The sequence below is a fragment of the Fukomys damarensis genome, unplaced genomic scaffold (assembly GCF_012274545.1).
Source record: "Fukomys damarensis isolate Sample0158 unplaced genomic scaffold, DMR_v1.0_HiC HiC_scaffold_9, whole genome shotgun sequence".
NCBI lineage: Eukaryota > Metazoa > Chordata > Mammalia > Rodentia > Bathyergidae > Fukomys > Fukomys damarensis.
In genome coordinates this window covers 22,912,045-22,930,213 of record NW_022900921.1, presented here as the reverse complement: position 1 = coordinate 22,930,213, position 18,169 = coordinate 22,912,045, and the positions used below count along the sequence as shown (strand labels likewise).

The 18,169-nt window shown below is 36.4% G+C and overlaps 1 protein-coding gene across 1 annotated transcript in view; it reads right to left on the bottom strand.

Annotated features, from left to right (window-relative positions):
* Positions 1-18,169, bottom strand: part of Ranbp17 (RAN binding protein 17) — a gene marked incomplete at its 5' end in the record, with an annotated part of 334,601 nt that overhangs the window by 22,784 nt on the left and 293,648 nt on the right. The window contains one exon of the mRNA XM_033761473.1: positions 5,372-5,538. Coding sequence (XP_033617364.1) covers positions 5,372-5,538 — 167 coding nt within the window. The remainder of the gene's footprint in view (positions 1-5,371; positions 5,539-18,169) is intronic.

Here is an 18,169-nt window from a genome sequence, read left to right as displayed (position 1 = left end):
ACCCTCAAGTCAGGCTGTAGAATTAATAACTGGATATGGGTGTAGAATGAGAAAGAAAGCTTGATTAGCTCTGCCTTAGTGCTGGTGGGAGCCACAGGGCTTTTCTTTGCAGCAGCTGGCAAAGCAACTTCCCTCTCTTTTGCCCGCTGCCTCTTTGGGTCACTGCCCATCTGTTTTGTCCTGGCTTCAGTACAGAGTTGGAGTATAGAATGACCACTTTAAATTGTTTTACCTTAAGGATGGTCCTGATGGGACTTACTGAATGCTCAACTTGCCTTACTGTAAGTGCTCAAAACATACACACTTCTTCAGCTCAGATTAGAAGTCACCAACAAACTAAGGAGTAGAGAGGTCTGTGGTTAAGAATATAAGCAGTGGTGTTATTTAATCTTTTTCTGCCTCAGTTTCTTTATCTGTAAAATGGTGATATTATACTACATGTTCACAGGGACTCTGTGATGATTAAGTCAGAGGTTGCATATGTAAAGGGATGAAGGTAGTGCCTGCACCTAGTAAATAAAATTTGCCAATATTATTTCTCCCAGAAATAAATACACCAAACATGCATGAACTGCTTGCTGTGAAGACCAAGGTTAGAACAGCTTATGTGAAAAACAATTCTGTCATGAAATATGAGTTCCTATACTCCACTTTCAGTATCTAATGATATATTCCTGATTTCCTTTAGAAATCCTCTGATCAAGTTGTGAATGTAAGTTTGTACATTAATCAGAACTAATTGGTTATATGGAAGGCACACTTTCTATTTAAGGTTCACTAGAAATAGTTTTTATTAACATTAAAAAATCTGGCTAAGTAGTTTTTAAAGAGGATAAGAGATGTGCCCATATTTCATGTTTTCTACTGTGAGAATCTCGCTAAGTTTATACAGACCAATATCTCAACATCAGTTATATATGTGACTGTACTTTCTCCTACTTAGTATTACGGAATAGAATCTTAAGCATGAAAGATGTCTTATATAGTATGTCAAAATGTTGAGCAATATCGTTTCAGTCTAAACACAGAAATGAAAAAAAAGAGCAGATGATTTCCCTTTTGCTGTAATTCACTTTGGGATGCATGTCATGGGGAGCACTATACAAAAGCAATTTTCATTGATTGACTGACTGATTGAGAAAAAGGGTGAATGTTCTTTCAGCTTACGTCCCTACTGAAGTATGATTCTTATAGCTCCTGACAGCTCTTCACAATTTGTAGTTAAATGCCATGTTAGAAAAAAAAAAAAGAAATAAGGAGAGAAAGAAAATCATAGTTAGAACTTCGTTGGATTTTTTTCTGTACAGCTGACTTAAGCCACAATGGGTAGATGAGGGTAAAGACAAATTCAAATCTAACTATTTCAAGTCTTCCATGCAGAGTATTTACATATTAGAGACTGTAATTGCTAAAAATATTTTGATAATAAGTTAACTGCATAATTCAATCAGTAATACTGACAATCACATAAAAAAATAGTTTTAATTTGAATTCTGATGTAGAGAAGTATTCAGCATCAGTGTTTTTACCATTTCAAAAAAAAATTTAGTCAATTCTCTGAAATGCCCCCTCTAATTCTATGAAACATGCACCTTAATTTATCTAATTTGGGTAAATCTTTCACTCTGTGATTATAACTAAAGAATGCTGATCTATTGGTTATAGATGCAAATACTTAACATGATCACTGATGAAACTGAAAACATTTTACATACAAATGTTATCTTCCACTTTACTGTGGCAGATCATTGTCTAATCCATTACTAATCAGTGATTATTAGTAATTTGATCATTGTTACTGCTGGTGTATTCTTGAATTTTTAACATCATCTCCTAATGACATAAAAATACTTAGGAAATCCCTCCCCCCATATTTATGTAAACTGGATTTTTCTCAACTGTTAAGGCAAAGCATCACTGGTGAGGCAGGTCTACTTAATTACAATGATCTTCAAATGGACTACATTTTAATGTTTGCAAAGTCAGATTTGTTTGTAAAATATGGAGATGGTTTATTTGAAGAATAATTTTAAGACACTGAAGATATAAAGCCACATAGAAGGCCATAATAAACTCATTTCCAGGTGACAGGTACTTGAAATATTTTTCTCAGGCTACTGCATATAAATGGAAAGGTCTGTAAGTATACTGGAAACCCTGTTCATGCTTCACTTACTATGAAGCTTGAGGAGATAACTTTTGCAGTTTTGAACTGACTCTATGCAGTAATGCTTCCAGCAAAATAGGTCCAGGTTAGGGGGAAAACAGTTCAAACTAGTAAATAATTGCAATATCATTGCATCATTTTAAAGAGCTGACAAACCCTCTCTAAACTCCAAGCACAATTAGTCATTAGGGTCTAGTTTTTCAGCACTGTTAAGCAATTTGTAACCCATTCCTTTTAATAGGGTTAGGCATTACTTAACTGACACAGATGCCATGAAAACTGAAACCTCAACTTATGAAGCAGGAACCTTGTTCATTAGCTTCTGTGATAGCCAAATCATCTATAAAAACACCATTTAATGGGCAACCAATGAATAATCAATGGGTCACTTTTCATCTGAGTGTGAAAATGAGAATAATCTAATACAAAGTCCCTCTGGTAAGAGGCTGAATCTTAGGTTCTACTGCTCTTCAGGGTTGATTTATAAGGTCTTGGGAAGCTGATGTAAACAGATGATCAATGGGACCCATCCCTGCTCATAATAATCCCCAACTGGCCCACTCCCTCTTTTCCAAGTCTACCCCTTCAGGCTATTAGCTCTGTCCAGCTAATTCTTCCCACTACTCCTGCCTGCTGCTTTTACTCTGGCCATCCATTCAGTCCAGCCGACTCAGAAGTAATTTTATACGCAGCAGAGAGCGGGTGGAATTGATTTTTCACTCAGCGCTCAGTTCCCATCTGAATAATTATCAATTTTACTGCCTCATAAAGGGAAGAGTCAAAATTTCAAATCAATTCAAAAGAGCTTTTGAGATGACAGAAACTGTGCATAAGAATAGAGGTCAAAGTTGTCATTGACCTAAGGAGATGATGTCAGATATCACTATACCCAACAGTTGACATCAGAGGCACTCAAGATGATATAACCTAGTGCTAATGCAAATCATGTTTATGCTGACTACCAGAGACCAGTCATTAATATTTAAAATGCTATCTGAAAGCCTACATTCCAAATAAATAGAACGTATTCTATGGTTAATAAAGATATATCACTACTTAGTCATATGCTATAAAGTGAAAGATTACTAAGTATTATTAACACAGAGAAATTACTTAAACCAACAATTGCACAGTAATTCCAAGTAAAGACACACTTGATGGTCTCTTGCACAACCACATTACTTGTTCATAGCCTATTGATTTTTTTGCTAAAACTTTCTACTAACTTAAAAGTTTCTGCCAATGGTTATGGGACAATAACAAGATTATGGTTGACTGCTGGTATGAGTGACTTGGTGGTGGACCTGTCCTTGGTCATAGTAGGGTGGGGACTGGGTCTGACTTCTGGTCGATCCAAGGGTATTTTCTTTAGTGCCAATAGGCTCTAAATTAGTGGCTGTCAACTTTCTCTCATGCAAAACACGTAAGGATTATGCATACTTCCTATTCTACCATGGCCACTGCATTTGGGCGGGGGCGGAGGTGACAGGGAGCAGAGGTATTCCTAAATCTTGTAGAATGTGTGAATCTGAGATACTTGGAGAACCAATGGTGTGAGTAGTAAGGGCTTCGGGCTTTGGAGCTAAACAGATGTTGTTTTAAATTCCAACTCTATCACTTTCAGTTGGTCTCACTGCACCTCAGTTTAGTCATCTGTAAAATGAGGATGATGATACCCACATTTCAAGGTTACTGTGAGGTCTAAATGAGGAGACTCCTCAGACAGTCCTCCCCTCTTGTGTCATTCTCTGTTGTCACCATGTTAATGAAATTATCAGATAAGTGGTTAATTATTTGTTTCTGTCTCACATGATAGGAAACATTTTAAGGAAAGTATGTCATAAGTCTTAATGGTTCCTGCACTCTGCATGTAATAAACTTTCCCTTTACACTATCAACCTGTTGAAACAGTTCCAGGGTCACATCAAATAGTCATAGGTTGACAGAATTTTGCTAATTACTCAAAATATGAATTATAACCACCTCCATCCCTCCCTGAAAAATAACTGGTTAAATGAAATGTCATAACACATAAGATTTACATAATATCATTTAAGTATTAGCAAAATACAGCAGCCAGGAAGGAAACTTCTTCTATGGCTCTTCTTATTTTCTCAGCAAGACTAATTGCAGCAAGAAACCTGATTTACACTTGCAAATAACAGATTATTATGGATATAATTTGGCAAGAGAAAACAACTAAAGCCAGGTATGGTAGTGCATGCCTATAACTGCAGCACTCTCGGAGGCAACAAGAGGATCACAAGTTCAGGCTCAGCCTCCGTAACTTAGCCATGTACTAAGATCCTATCTTAAAATTAAAAAAAGGGATGGAGATGTAGCTCAGAGTGGAGGCCCTGCCTTCAATCCGCAAAACACACACACACACACACACACACACACACTCAGGAAAGAAAAAAAAATTGAAACTGTATAAACACAGTTTTACAAATTTAGTGAAAGTAGGAATACTAAAGTGATGGCAAATCCATAAATGGCATTTTTCTCTTTGAGACTCATTTTTAGCATGTCTACTGACTTTTATGCATATTGCTGGTTTAAATAAATTAAATATGGACCTAACCCACATTAGCCAATTAGAAAACACACTTGAAAATAAAGAATTTGTGGCTTTATTGCTTATTAGTTAACCAAATGCTCTTGGGAATATTACCTAAACTGTTTAAACTGTGATTCTTCATCTTAAGTTGAGGACGATACTAATTATAATATGATGGACAGTTCCGAGCAAGAAGCCTGGCAGTCTAGAAGTCTAGGAACTGTTAGTGTCCCAGTACATCTGAGTACTCACACAGCAAACTTAAAATGGCATTATCAGAGGCTCCAGGAAAGAAATCAGAGGGTGACTGTTCTTAGTTCCAGTTTTGCCCTATTTTTTCTCAGGCCCCTGTTTTTAAATCCTAACTTCACTGAGGAGAGATAAATAGCACTGGGATTTCTTTTTTTTTTAATTTTTATTATTGGTACCAGGGATTTAACTCAGGACCTTACGCTTGAGAGGGAGGCAGTGGAACAACTGAGCTAAATCCCAGCCCTTGCACTGGGACTTCTTGAGGGTGGGAAATGCTGAGGACAGTGTCTTATCTCATTTCAGGGGAAAGAGTTTTAGCAAGAGATTTGTAGAGATAGATGTTCAGAGACCAGGTTGGCTTCTGGGGCACTCTGTTTCTAAAGCTAGGTTACCTGCTGCAGGACATCTGGGTTTTGCTGCATAAAATGTAATAGTCTCTGACCAGCCTGGGTAGCCTCTCTGCATCGAAGTGGCTTCTTGCCCTCTTTTGCTATGTGCTTGAAGAGGTAGGTGACGATGTAGTCTAAACTGGTACAGCAGCTGGAGGAGACAACTGTATCTGTACAAACAATAAATAAGAATTCATTTACATTACTGAAGTGTTTGTTTCATTTGACTATGATGACTCCATTAAAAAAGAATTACTATGTGTTTCTAAGCACTTCCACCACTCTTCAAAAACTTTGAGGGTGGGGATTCTGCCTTCTTTCTCTCTGTAAACCCAGTGTCTCCATCAGGGCCTGGAATACAGACATGCTAGTAAGAAAATGATTTCTTGGGTAAACTGGACAGAATTCTCCATTTAGGACCTTAGCAACCTCTGTTCAGTTTAAGTAACTGTTAATTAAGTATCAACTTAGTACACTGGGCTCTACTTCAGGGGAAGTGGATCCATCTTCTGTCTTGGTATCAAAGAGCTCATGGTTAGTGTACAAGTTACTGCAGTACAATGCTATGTACAAGTGAATAATACATTGCTGTGGCAATTTTGAGGGAGAAAACAGTTACATGGAGGTCAAGGAGAGTTTGGTGAAACAGGCAGCCCTTGAGTCAGGCTTGGAAAGATTATTCCATTTACACTTGAGAAAGGACATTTTTCTCTGGGTGTGGTGACACATGCCTATAATCCCATCACTGGGAGGCTAAGGCAGGAGGATCATAAATTAAAGGCCAATCTGGGCTCCACAGTGAGTTCAAGGACAGGCTGAAGTACATAGTGAGACCTTGTATAAAAAATAAATAGATAAAAGAAAAAAGAAACGACATTTTTTCAGGTACAGAAATTAGCATAAAGTAGCACAGTGTTAAAGGAAAGCTATGGATTTTGGAGCAAGACAGCTCTGGTCAAGATCCATTGTTTTTAATCACTTGCTGTGTTAATACGAAAGAGCCATTTTTCTTTTTTGGCATTTGTAAAATGAGTTGAGTGAGAACAAAATACGACCATCAGCTAAAAAAATGGCTGACATATATGAGAACTTACTTTTGTTTTAGTTACTATGTTAAGTGCTTTACAGATTATAATTTTTAATCTCCACAACAGTGCTGTAGTGCTGTAACAGTTACTATTATTATCACCATTTTCAGGTGAGGACACTGAAGCTAGACAGATTATGTTTTGTCCAATGACACAGCCATGGTGAGAAAATAAAGAGTTGGACTGTGGATCTCTATTCTAAATCACTGTATTAAAACTAGGTATTAAGCAAAAATATGTGTAAGTATTAAAATCATTCTTAAAACACAATGGGCATTCAAGATATTGTAGTTACCATGGTTTGCTATTATGGCAAAAAGGAGGATGTATTCAGAGTATAACTTCTGGTCTGAGTGGAAGAATGTGTAGAAGAGCCATAAGATACGGCTGACAAAGTAGATTGGGGGTCTACTAGAGGGCATTCAAAAGTGGGCTGAGATATTTACATTTAATTTGAAAATCAACAGAGGTGTTTCTGAACACAAGTCACTGACAGAAGAAGCAACCATTTATTATCTCCTTTGTACCCTAAAATGATAATTTCATTCATTTTTAATAACTACATTGTATATTAGGTATCATTTACATTTTTAAAATGAGAAAACTAAGGGATGTGTATGCAGCTCAGTGGTAAAGCATTATCTTGGTATGGGGAGAGAGAGATGTGGAGAGTGGGAAAGAGAAGGAATACTAAAATTCAGAGATTAGGCAGTTTATCCAAACTCTATGAATATGAATACGGCAGCACGCTGTCCATAATTATTTTTGGCTAACAATAATATTTTGACACAGCCCCCCACCTTTTTGAGACAGGGTCTCACTATGTAGTTGAGACTGACCTGGAACTCACTATGTAGTCCAGGCTGGTCTTGAACTCATAGCAATCCTCCTGCCTCAGTCTCCCAAGTGCCAGGATTACAGGCACGTGCCACCATGCCTGGCCTAGGAATTCTTGATTATTAAAACAATAAAGAATGGTAAACACAGTAGACTTAGAAGAGAAGTAGACCCAGAAATCAGGGATGGGAAGCAGAATATAAACTTTGTAAAGGAATAGTTTCTTACTCATCTTGTTCAAGTCTGAGATTGTCAGGTCCATGTATGTCCAACACAGAGGTGGAATAATAGCTAAATTAATTAAAGAATGGGTAGCTGCTGAGACAACTGCCTAGAGAAGGTCTTGAGTTATGTTTGGTAATAATACCTAGCAACAGTATGACATAGTTCTAACTCTCATATCATTTAGACAGATATCATGGGAAATAGAAAGGAGGTTGTGAGGCAAGTTCTAAAACACAGAAAAGACAGTGGTAGCTGATACAGGATCATGAGGGATGAGGGGCTGAGTGAAGGTCTAAAATACAGGCATGGACAATAGTTTTGGAAACCTGGAAGACAATAAGGCTTTTAACAAAAAGCCTTTTTTTTGTTTCTCCCTAACGTATAGAAGTTGATTAATTTGTTGATTTACTTGTTACTTCTTCCCACTAACTGGGCTGCTTTGTAGAAAAGGAAGTTTTGGTTTTATAACTCTGGAGGTAGAACGAGTCAAGCACCGTTTTGTTGAATGTGGTTACTTCTCCTTTTCCTTTACATTTCTACATTTGAAGTCCCAGTTATGAAAGTAAGCAGATTAAATAACTTAACAGATACAAAAGCAAGCAGGAAATAGATATGGTTCCCCTCATCAGTGAAGAGCAATGTATAATCAATCATACAAAAATTTTAATGACTTCACATAGATAGATTTGGTGACCACATGCCATGCAGGTTGCATTAAAAGGTTCCAATCCACTGAGTCAGCTGTGAAAAAGCCAGGTAAACACTTTAGACTCAAAGGTTGAGTAAATATCCTTGCAATAAAAGGAAGAAGAAGAGCTTCCATTACAGCTGATTTATGATTGGGGACTTTGTTATTTCCAGCTAGCTTAAAAAGTGTAGAATGACAAGGATCAAGGGGCATTTGGTCAAAAACAGAAAGAACAGTGCTGAAGACTATGTACTCTCATTGGCTTTTCTTTATTTATAGCTCAAGCCATTGTGTGAGATACAAATAATGACATAAAACAATGGGCAGGTGTCATGAATTCTCAAATTTTTGGATTTTTTAGAAAGGAATACATTCATAATTTTAAAAAAATTGGAAGTAATTTTTAAGTCTATTAGGTACTTTGTGTCTTCCAGCAACATCTTGTTTGGCATTGAAAACAATCAAGTGTTTGTTTTTTTTCTCCTGCAACTGGTCTCTACAGGAAGCACATGCATCATTAATAGCCTTCTTGCTTACTAAAACCCATCACTGAAAGCAGCTCTGAAAAGTTAGGAGAGTTGCTTAACTGAGAGGGAGAATGGTAATGGGGCTGAGCTGAAATTTGTTTTCAGCTCATAGCTTCTCACCAAAGCTTGAAAGGAGGTTGAAGGTCTTGGAAAAATATGGTTTGAAATGCAATTTTTGAGGCAAAAGGTCTACCTGGGAGGTGTAGCAATTTTGGAGATGGGTGTGGGCTTAAGATGTTTGACTTCCCTAAGCTTTAACTACATTATTGTAAAATGTGCTAAGTACCACCTACTTTGGAACATACTGTGAAACATTAATGAAATACAGTAGGTAGAAACTGTGACATAGTATCTATGACAGAACAGCTTTTTTCTTTTTCATTTTTCTTACTTTCTTGGCTATTTCAGTTCCTTAAACAACAAGCCTAATGGTCTACTATACAAATCATACCTCTCATCTACAATTTTTTTGGGGGGTACTGGGGATCAAACTCGGGTCCCTGCACTTACAAGGTAGGCGGTGTCTCATCTATAATTTTTGTGGTGGGAAAAAAATTAATGTACAAGATCTCTAAGTTCTAAGTATTTCTTGAATGATTCTCTCATATTACATTCATCATACATTCCATTCAAGAATGTGCTCAAAATAAGAACGCAGCAATTTTTATTCATTACATACATTTTATTAATAACAGGCTTCATGAGAAAAGATCTGGTAGTTTGTAGTTGGCTCAACTTTTTGCTTATACTCACTTTTCCTCTGAAACCACTCTACCACTGAGCTAGACTCCCCAGTCCAACCTTTCCTTTTTTAGGCTGCTGTGCTGTTTATTTCTGCTAGAACTGTGCCCCTGTCCCTGCCACAGCTCATCTTCAGAAATATTAACTGATCACTTCTTCAGAAATAGCCACATTCAATCATCTTATTCATTACCCTATTTTAATTCTGCGTTTAGCACTTGTCATAACGTGGTACTTTCTAAGGTGTGTGTGCTTGTTTCTTCATTTATTATTTATTTTCCTTACTAAAAACATAAGCATATATGTAAGCAGGGGCTCTATTGTTTCAGCACTGCTAAGGTTAGAATAGTACACAGTGTGGTACACAGTGTGTAGACACTGCTTAATTACTGAGTGTATGAGTTGAGAGTCTTTTTTGTTTTGTTTTGTTTTGTTTTAGACAGGGCCTTGCTCTGTAATTCAGGGTAGCCTTGAACTCACTATGTAGCCCAGGCTGGCCTGGAACTCGTGGCAATCCTCCTGCCTCAGCCTCCTGAGTGCTGGGGATTATAGGTATGTACCACCACACCCAGCTGAGAGCCATTATTAAGAGAGCCTTTTTGCAAAATGTAGGATTGGTATCTGTGAGCATAAAGGAAGGAGTGGGTGTTTAAAAATATAGTCAGAAACCAAGAATGCTAATTAAATAATTTTTAGAATATTTGGGAAGTCACTACTCAATCACTGATTCAACATTTCTATGTCTCCCTCACAATTTTTTCATTATTTCATTGAAGCTATAGCTGAACTGAAACCTACTTCTATGCCTCCCCACCCAGAAGTCACTTTAGTCAATGTATCACTGCTAGGAAAGAGAAAATACAAGTTACTTTCAAAATTCTAAACAGTTTTTCTTAAACAGCCCATGTGCCAGAGACCCAATGTATGTGCCAATCTACATACAACTTTATAAAACTCACAAATACAAGGAAAAACATTTCTACTGTACCTAGCTGTCAAAACTGTAACCTTTATTAGATCTAGCAGGGAGGTGCGGTAAAGAATGGAAAAGACTCCTGGATCAGATACTTATTAGCTGTATGATATTACATGAATCGTTTCACCTTTTTCAGACACAGCTTACTCATCTATATAATAACAATAATGTTACCTAGTTAATTCATTCAAAAAATATTTGCTGAGCACTTATTATTTACCAGAAAATGGGAATAAGGTAGTGGTCAAGACACTGCTCCTGTCTTTCAGAAACTTACACTAAACTAGGAAATAAGGACAAACAGTGCTCTCAGAGCACTTCACCCACTTTTGTATGCAGAATGATTTTGAGAATGAAATAAGTCAAGATAAGAACACTTGTGACAGAATCAGGCATGTAGTATATGTCCATCATCACACTCTTTCTAAGGCAGCATTGAGACTGAAATCCATCTTCAGAATTCCCTCCATAGTGCTACTTTGTCAAGACTCCCTTAAGAGACCCTTAAGAGACTCGTTAAAAATGTAGATTCCAAGCCTGACTAACATTACACTTTGAGAACAACATAGCAGATTGCAACTAATTCAAAATCTTCTGTATTACTATGATGTGAGATAAAAGAATGTCAGGCTAAACTGTAATAATAAAAAACAAGACTTCTGCTTCTGCCCATGAAGGATTAACTGCTGTGAGAATTTGCCCTCCTGCCATAAACAACTAAAAAACAGGATAAATATATGAAATAACAGTTTTCAATTATTGCACAACAAGCAGCATAGGACTATTAAACCAGAGAGAAGGGAAATGAATGAGGTAATAGCTACAGTTGCTAAAGTTTACTGCCCAAAGCAGTTTCCAGGATGCAAGCCAAGAAGGGAAACTCAAACAAAACAGTCTCATTGAGTCAAAGAGAAAGATACTGGAATTGGGGAGGCAGAGGCAGCCAGAACTTGTGGTACATAGTGCTGGAGGGTGGGCCCTACAGAAGAAAATTCTAGAGATTGGTAAGGAAGTCCTTTCCAGTGTTTGTCTCAACAATTACCTGTGCAAGTGTGGGGAGAAACTTCCCAAGGTTGAAAAGCAGTAGGCTAATAATTCCTAAAGATTAAAAAAAGTTGAGCATAGTTTGTAGAGTAACCTCACATCGCATGGAGCAAAGCAGTGTCTTCACAGGGTTCACACTTCAGGAGTGGAGCTCCTGTACTCCAAAGTAAAGGCTGCCATTTGCTTTCAAATGAATCAAACTGACCCCAAAGTTACTTACCTGCAAGACAGAACAAAATCTTTTTAAAAAATCACAATCCAACACTCAACAACATAGAATTCACAATGTCTGACATCCAATAAAAAAAAAATCACAAGGCATAGAAAATGAAAAGAGAAAAATACATCAATAGAAACAGATCCAGAGATGACTTTGACACAGAAAGATTTTAAACAGTTGTTTATAAATCTTAACAAATATGATAAAGAGAAATATACGTACTTGAGGGGAATATGGGAGGTATTAAAAAACTAAAAACTGAAGCTGAGCACAATGGTACATGAAGTGATTCCAGCTAATCTGGAGGCTGAGGCACGATCATTGCTTGAGCCCAGGAATTCAGGCTCACGTTAGTAACAGTGAGACTACCTTTCCCTTCAAAAAAAAGAACAAGATGGAATTTCTAGAGACTAAAAATACATTGCCTGAAATGAAAAAAATATAGGATTAATAAGTTAGTGACTATAGAGAGATCAGTGAACTTGAGATATAGCTATAGAAACTACTCAAATTGAAGCATAGAGAATAAAAACAAAAGTAAAACAACAATAAAACAAACAAAACCCCTCCTGTGCACCAGTGTTTTAGGCTAAGAGGAGGGTGTATATCACATACGTAACTATAATTCTAAAAGAAATAGAACTGGAGAGAGGGAGACTGATTATTCAAAAGTAAACTAATATTATTTGAAGACATAGATTTAAAAAACCTGGAACACCATGGAAAAATAAAGAGGTATGATTGATAAGGCCAAAGGGGATATAAGGTAGACTAATGAAAAACACTTAATAATCCAAACTATAAGAATACCAAAAAACAAAACAAAACAAAACCAAAAGGAACAAAGACCAGATAGAATAAAGATAAAATAGCAATACTATAGATTTAAACTCACACATACTACTAGTTACACTAAATGGTTTAAACACTATTTAGAAGGCAGAAATAATCATATCTGATATAAAAGTAGTATTCAAACTATATACTGTGTTGGGAAATGTTCATGGTCTAATCCCCCAAAGCTGTGAATGTTAAGTCACTTGTTAGGGGAACTAAGGTTACAGATGGGATTAAGGTTGCTAATCAGTTGACTGCAAAATAAGATCATCCTGGATTACCTAGGTGAGCTCAATGTAAATGTAAGGGTCCTTAAAATTGGAAGAGAGAGGCAGAGTGGGTAAGGGTCAAAGGAAAATGTGTCTGTAGAAGAAGTGTTTAGAAGGGATGGTTTAACATAGGCAAATCAATAAATGTAATATACTACACTAACAGAGCCAAGGACAAAAACTATATCATTCTCTCAGCAGAGGCAGAAAAAGTGTCTGACAAGGTCCAACACCCATTCATGACAAAAAACCCACAAAAACAAAAACAAAAAACAACAAACCCAAAACAAAACAAAAAAATCCTACAGAAAATTGGAATAGATGGTTTTTATATAACATTAAGCTTATTTATTTCATTTTATTTTTATTTAAAAATATTTTCGGGCTGGGGATTTAGCTTAGTGGTGCCGTTGCCTGCTTCACAAGTGTAAGGACCTGGGATCAAACTCAGGACCTTGTGCCTGCAAGGCAGGCAGCAGCACCACTGAACTACATCTCTGGCCCCCTAGCTAAGATCATACTAAATGAAACAAAAACTGAAAGCTTTTACTCTAAAATCAGGAACAAGATAAGGATGTCCACTGTCACCACTCTTATTCAATATAGCTCTAGAAACACGAGCCAGAGCAATTAGACAAGAGAAAGAAATAAAAGGAATAAGGATAGGAAAGGAAGAAATTAAATTATCATTATTTGTAGATGATATGATATTCTACATAGAAGACCCCAAAAACTCTACCAAAAGACTTTGAGATTTGACAACCAAATTCAGTGGTGTAGCTGGATACAAAGTCAACACTCAAAAGTCAACAGCCCTTCTGTACATGAATAACAGACTCATGGAGAGAGAAATTAGAGAAACAATCCCTTTCACAATAGCATCAAAAACTTGAAATACCTATGATTTTATCTAATGAAGGAAGTAAAAGATCTATACACTGAAAACTACAGTACTCCAAAAAAGGAGACTGAAGAGGATATCAGAATGGAAAGATATCCCTCGTTCTTAGATAGGAATGGCCAATATAGTGAAAATGGCCATACTTCCAAAATTCTTACACAGGTTCAATGCAACCCCAATCAAAATACCAAAAGCTTATCTCACAGAATTAGAGAAAACAATCCTAAAATTCATTTGGAACCAGAAGAGACCTAGAATATAGCAAAGGCAATTCTGGGCAACAAAAGCAAAGCAGAGAGTATCACAATCCCTGACTTTATGTTACAAAGCTCTGGTGATAAAAACAGTATGGAACTGGCAAAAGAACAAACCTAAGGATCAATGGAACAGACTAGAGGATGCAGAAACAACACCAGATGGTACTCAACCACCTTATCTTTAATAAAGGAGCCAAACAACTTCACTGGAAGAAAGCCTCTTTAATAATCTTTTAATAATCTTTAATAATATTTTAATAAATGGTGCTGGGAAAACTGGCTTTCCACATGCCAAAGACTGAAACTAGACCTATATCTTTCACCACACATAAACCTAAAATCAAAATGGATCAAAGATCTAAATATTAAAACAGAAACACTAAACCTGCTGGAAGAGACAATAGGTAGAATGCTCAAAGACAGAGGAGTAGGCAAAGACTTCATGAAGAAAACCCAGAACACATAGGAAATACTACAAAGAATCAACAAGTGGGACCCTATCTTATTAAAAAGCTTTTGCACAGCAAGAGAAACCACTAACAGAGTGAAGAGATGACCCACAGAGTGGGAAATTTTTTTTTACCAGCTATTCAGAGTAAGGACTATTATCTAAAATATATAAAGAACTCAAAAAAAAAATCAGACCCCCTCCCCGAATTGAAAGACCCAATGCAAAAATGGGTATCTGAAATAAGATACTTCTCAAGTGAAGAATTAGAAATGACAAATAAATATATGAAAAAATGTTCAATATCACTCGTCATTCATGAAATAAAAATTAAAACAATGCTGAGATTCCATCTCTTTCTAGAAAGAAAAGCTGTTATCAAGAAATCAACCAATAACAAATGCTGGAAGGGCTGTGGGGAAAAAGGAACCCTTCTTCATTGTTGATGGGAGCATAGACTGGTACAACCACTGTGGAAAACAGTGTGGAGATTCCTCAAAGAAATAAAACTAGAGGTTCCACTCAACCTAGCTATACCACTTCTTGGTATCTTCCAGAAATAAATAAAAGCATCATACTACAGTGAATATATGCACATCCATGTTTATAGCAGCACAGTTTGTAATAGCAAAATCTTGGAAACAGTCCAGATGCCCATCAACTGATGATTGGATAAAGAAGATGTATTCTTTTAAAATACAATTGAGTACTACTCTGCCATAAAGGATGCACTTCAGACATAGCTAAATGGATGGACCTTGAGACCATACTCCTAAGTGAAAGAAATCAGACACACATGTTTAAGTATCAGATTGTTTCTCTGGTGTGAGAAACCAAAAGTGGAAATAACAACTGAAATGTATAACAGATGTTGGGTAATGGGAAGAAAGTGTTCACATGGGTAGGGGAACAAGGGAGGAGGGAGGAAGAAAAGAAGAAAAACAGAAGGGAAAAATGGAAGCAAAGCTTCTGTATATAGGGAGGAGACGGGGCTTGACAGGGGACTAGGACAAAACAAAATAAATATTAAAAAAAAGAAGAAGAAAAAAGGAGTACTCAGAGAGGTACTATGCTGCCTTCCAGGATGGAGAAAGGGGCCACAAACCAAGAAAGGCAGGTGGTTCTTAGAAGTTGGAGAGGAAAAAAATGAATTTATTCCTACAGCTTTTAGAATCAAATGCAGCCCTGCTCACACACTAGTTTTATCTCAGTGAGACCCATGTTTTTGGACTTGTGACCTATGAAACTGTAAGATAATTAATATTTTGTATTAAGCACCGAGCTTCTAGTAATTTGTTACAGAAGCAACACAAAATATATGCTGTATATAAGTAATTAATTTTATGTATAAGGACACCTTTTTCAAAGTAAAGGATGGAAAAAGAGGTAAGATTAATAAAAAGAGCTGGGGAACGTATTAGACAAAAATTTCAGAGAAACAAATATTACTAGAGATAAAGAGGATCATTTATAATGATAAAAGGGTAAGTTCAATAAAGATTATAACAATTCTCCATTTTATGTTCCCAATAACAGAGCTTTGAAATAACTGATACAAAACCTGCTAAAACTAAAAGGAAAATACAGGACAAATTTATAATTATAGTTAGAGATGTCAGTACTTCTCTTGTTAATTCACAGAACAAGCAGACAGCAACCAACCAACTAATGAACCAACCACATAACACAGAATATCTGAACAGTATCAACTAACTAGATTGACACTTATGAGACAGTCTTCCTAACAATGGTGTACATATTGAAGTCTGTATTTACCACAGTGAGGATCATAGAAAAGTGAATAAATTTAAAAAGCATAAAAATAACTCAATACATTTATGATACAATGGAATAAAACAAGAATCAATTATAAATAGGTATCAGGAATATTTTCAAATATTTGGAAATTAAACAAAATGATTTTCAGTAACAACCTGTTAGTCAAAAAATCAGGCTGGGTACTTAGCTCAGTGGTTTCACTGCCTACCTCACAAGCGTAAGGTCCTGAGTTCCATCCCTGGTACCAAAAACAAACAACAAACAAACAAACAAAAATCAAGAAGGCAATCAGGAAATGTTTTTGAACTGGACTGAAAATAGAAGCAATATACATCTAAATTTACGAGATATAGCTATTGTAATGCTTAAAGTATTAAATGTGTATGTTAAAAAAGAAAGACCTAAATAATTAAAACTTCTAAGAAAAACTAGAAAAAGCAAAATAAACTGAAGGACATAAAAATCATACTTGAAATAAGCGAAATAAAAAACAGAAAAACCACTGAAAACTGAAAACAGTTCTTTGCAATAAAACTGATAAACGACAGCCAGAATGATCAAGAAGAATAAACAAATAAAAAACCCAAAAAATGGAACCTCTAGTCCCAGCTCTTGGGGTATCTTCATATTGATTTCCATAGTGGTTGCACTAGTCTGCACTCCCACCAACAATGGAGAAGGGTTTCTTTCTCCCCACAACCCTGCCAAAATTTGTTATTGGTTGATTTCTTAATAGCAGACATTCTTTATGGGGTGAGGTGGAATCTCTGTTGTTTTCATCTGCATCTCTCGAATGACCAGTGATGTGGAACATTATTTCATATATTTTCTTGCTGCTTTTACTTCTTTGTCTAAGAAATGTCTGTTCACTTCAGATGCCCATTTTTGAATCGGGTCTTTATATTTGGGGGGCTGATTGTTTTGAGTTCTTTATATATTCTAGATAATAGTCATTTGTCTGAGGAGCAGCTGGTAAAAAATTTTCCCCACATTGTAGCTTGTCTCTTAATTCTGTTGATGGTTTCTTTTGCAGTGCAGAAGTGTTCTAATAAGATGAGATCCCAGTTGTTGATTCTTTCTGCTGGTTCCCGTGCTACTGAGGATTTGTTCATAAAGTGTTTTCATATGCCAATGTCTTCAAGAGTTCTGCCTAACTTATCTTCCAGCCATCCCTCTGCTGGATATCTTTCCAAAAGAATTAAAAGAATCATATAACAGTGATATATGCACACCTAGGTTTATAGCGGCACAGTTTGTAATAGCTAAAACTTGGAAACAGCCCATTTGCCCATCAGCTGGAAACTGGATAAAGATGCGTTTTTTTCTATAAAATGGACTACTCAGTCATAAAGAATAAGAAATTAGATTCATTCATAGGAAAATGGATACATGTTGAGGATATACTCCTAAGTGAAATAAATAAGTCAACAATTGTAAATACTCAATTGTTTCTCTGGTGTGAACAAACTATAATAGTACATAAGATCCCAATGAGATAACTGAAAATGTGAAATAGGAAGAAAAGGGTAAAGGTGTAGGGAAAGTGGGAAGGGTAGGGGAAATAATAAGGGAAAGAAAAAAAATAGGAGAAATGAAAAAATGGAAATCAAATTTTTGTAAATGGGGAGGGGAGGAAGGGGTGAAGGGAGGGCAGGGACAAGGGGAAAAAATAAGAACCAAGATCTGTCATGTAAAGATACAATATCCTAATGATGAATGCAACTGTGCTGTATACCTGAAATGTACCAATAAACTCAACGAGGAAAAAAATACAGATTGTAGCAAATCCAAACAAAAGAAAACAAACAAACAAAAAAACCCCAAAAGCCCAAAAAGATCATGGCATATGATTGTAATCCTAACACTCTGGGAGGTGAAGGCAGGGTGATCATACTTGAGCTCAGTCTGGACAATTTATCTGGGGATATAGCTCAGTAATTGTGGTAGGGCTCCCCTAAGTTCAG